This window comes from Eurypyga helias, unplaced genomic scaffold (genome assembly GCF_000690775.1).
Source record: "Eurypyga helias isolate BGI_N326 unplaced genomic scaffold, ASM69077v1 scaffold50371, whole genome shotgun sequence".
Taxonomy (NCBI): domain Eukaryota; kingdom Metazoa; phylum Chordata; class Aves; order Eurypygiformes; family Eurypygidae; genus Eurypyga; species Eurypyga helias.
Genome location: NW_010233753.1, coordinates 3,154 through 4,399, shown reverse-complemented (window position 1 = coordinate 4,399; position 1,246 = coordinate 3,154). Strand labels below are relative to the sequence as shown.

Sequence of the window (1,246 nt, the reverse complement as noted above, 5' to 3'; positions counted from 1 at the left end):
ACTGGCTTGGGAAGGAGGCGCTGCTGGTGAACCTGGCCATGGAGTTCGGCACCTGGGTGGTGGTGAGCCCTTGGCGCCTGGAACAGATGCAGCTGCTGGAGCTGCCCGACGTTTTCACCACTGAGGAGGGGGCCGGCTGGATCCGTGCCGTGGATGTTGCTGAGATCTGTCACGATAACCTCGTCAGCTGGAACGCGCTGTACCCTACCATCGCCATCCTCCCAACCGGCAGGCCCGTAAAGGTCACCCACCCCAACATCCACCCCATTCCATACTCAGACCACTCATCCTTTTCAGAGCTGTGTGAGTTCGTGAAGTGGCTGAAACCCTGCTCGGTCATCCCAATTGTGAAGGGCAGCATGTGCCAGGATTACTTCCAAGAATACTTAAGTTCTGCTCCCCAGGCACTTCCCAACCTGGAAATCCCAAAGCCTGTGCAAGAGACTGCATGTCGGAAACGCAAACGGAGGGGGTGCAAACCCACGTGTGTCACGAAAAGAGCTGCCCAGCTCTCTGTGTCCCGAGGAGTCGTCTACGAGTCCCCTGAGAAATGCACTGATGCGTCTGAAGAGTTGGCGGGTGTTGAGGTTCCTCGGCAGAACCGCTGCGAGTCAGCTTTGTGCTCCAGAGAAGGCTGCGCTTGTCACGCGGGCAGGCGGGAGGAGGGCAGGCGGGAGGAGGGGGGGCAGGAGGAGCCGAGCGAACAGCTGGGCGCAGCGAGGGCAGGTAGCGCTGGCAGCCAGGCATCTGTGTCCGACAGGCACTTGCCAACTGGTTTGGCTCAGCAGTACTTACTCACTCCCTTACATGTCCTAAAGCAATTCTCCGCTCAGAGTTTTGACAAGGCGGTAGAAGACTTTTTCCGGAGAACAGGAGCGCCCTGAAGAGGCGTGACGCGTGGCAGTGCCAGCGCTGTTGGTGGCAGGGATTCTAGGGTCTTACTACTGCGACTTGTTCGCTGTGCGCAAGCTCCCCATTGGGAGAGAAGAGCTCAACTATGGGGCTCTACTTACGTTGCCTCTTGTTAGAGGAGAAGGAAACTAGAACCAGTTTGTGTTTGATTTATTTATTTTTGTATTTCGGTTTCTACACTACACTCGGGCAGCACGGTCCCGACGTGCCTTGTGGCCGCTCCTTGCGGCGACTTACCTGTGTCTTGTGAGGCGGCGCTGCCGGGTCGGCTCACGCCGAACCGCGGAGGGTGTGAGCTGCCTGCAGCTGAAGTAGCTCATGGGGTGGCAAGTGG

General features: G+C 58.1%; 1 protein-coding gene across 1 annotated transcript; it reads left to right on the top strand.

Annotated features, from left to right (window-relative positions):
* Nucleotides 1-5: 5 nt before the first annotated feature.
* Nucleotides 6-884, top strand: DCLRE1B (DNA cross-link repair 1B; the record flags this gene model as incomplete). The annotated part of the gene is made up of 1 exon (XM_010161807.1): nucleotides 6-884. A coding segment is annotated over one exon (879 nt), but the record flags the coding sequence as incomplete, so codon positions are not given.
* Nucleotides 885-1,246: the final 362 nt, after the last annotated feature.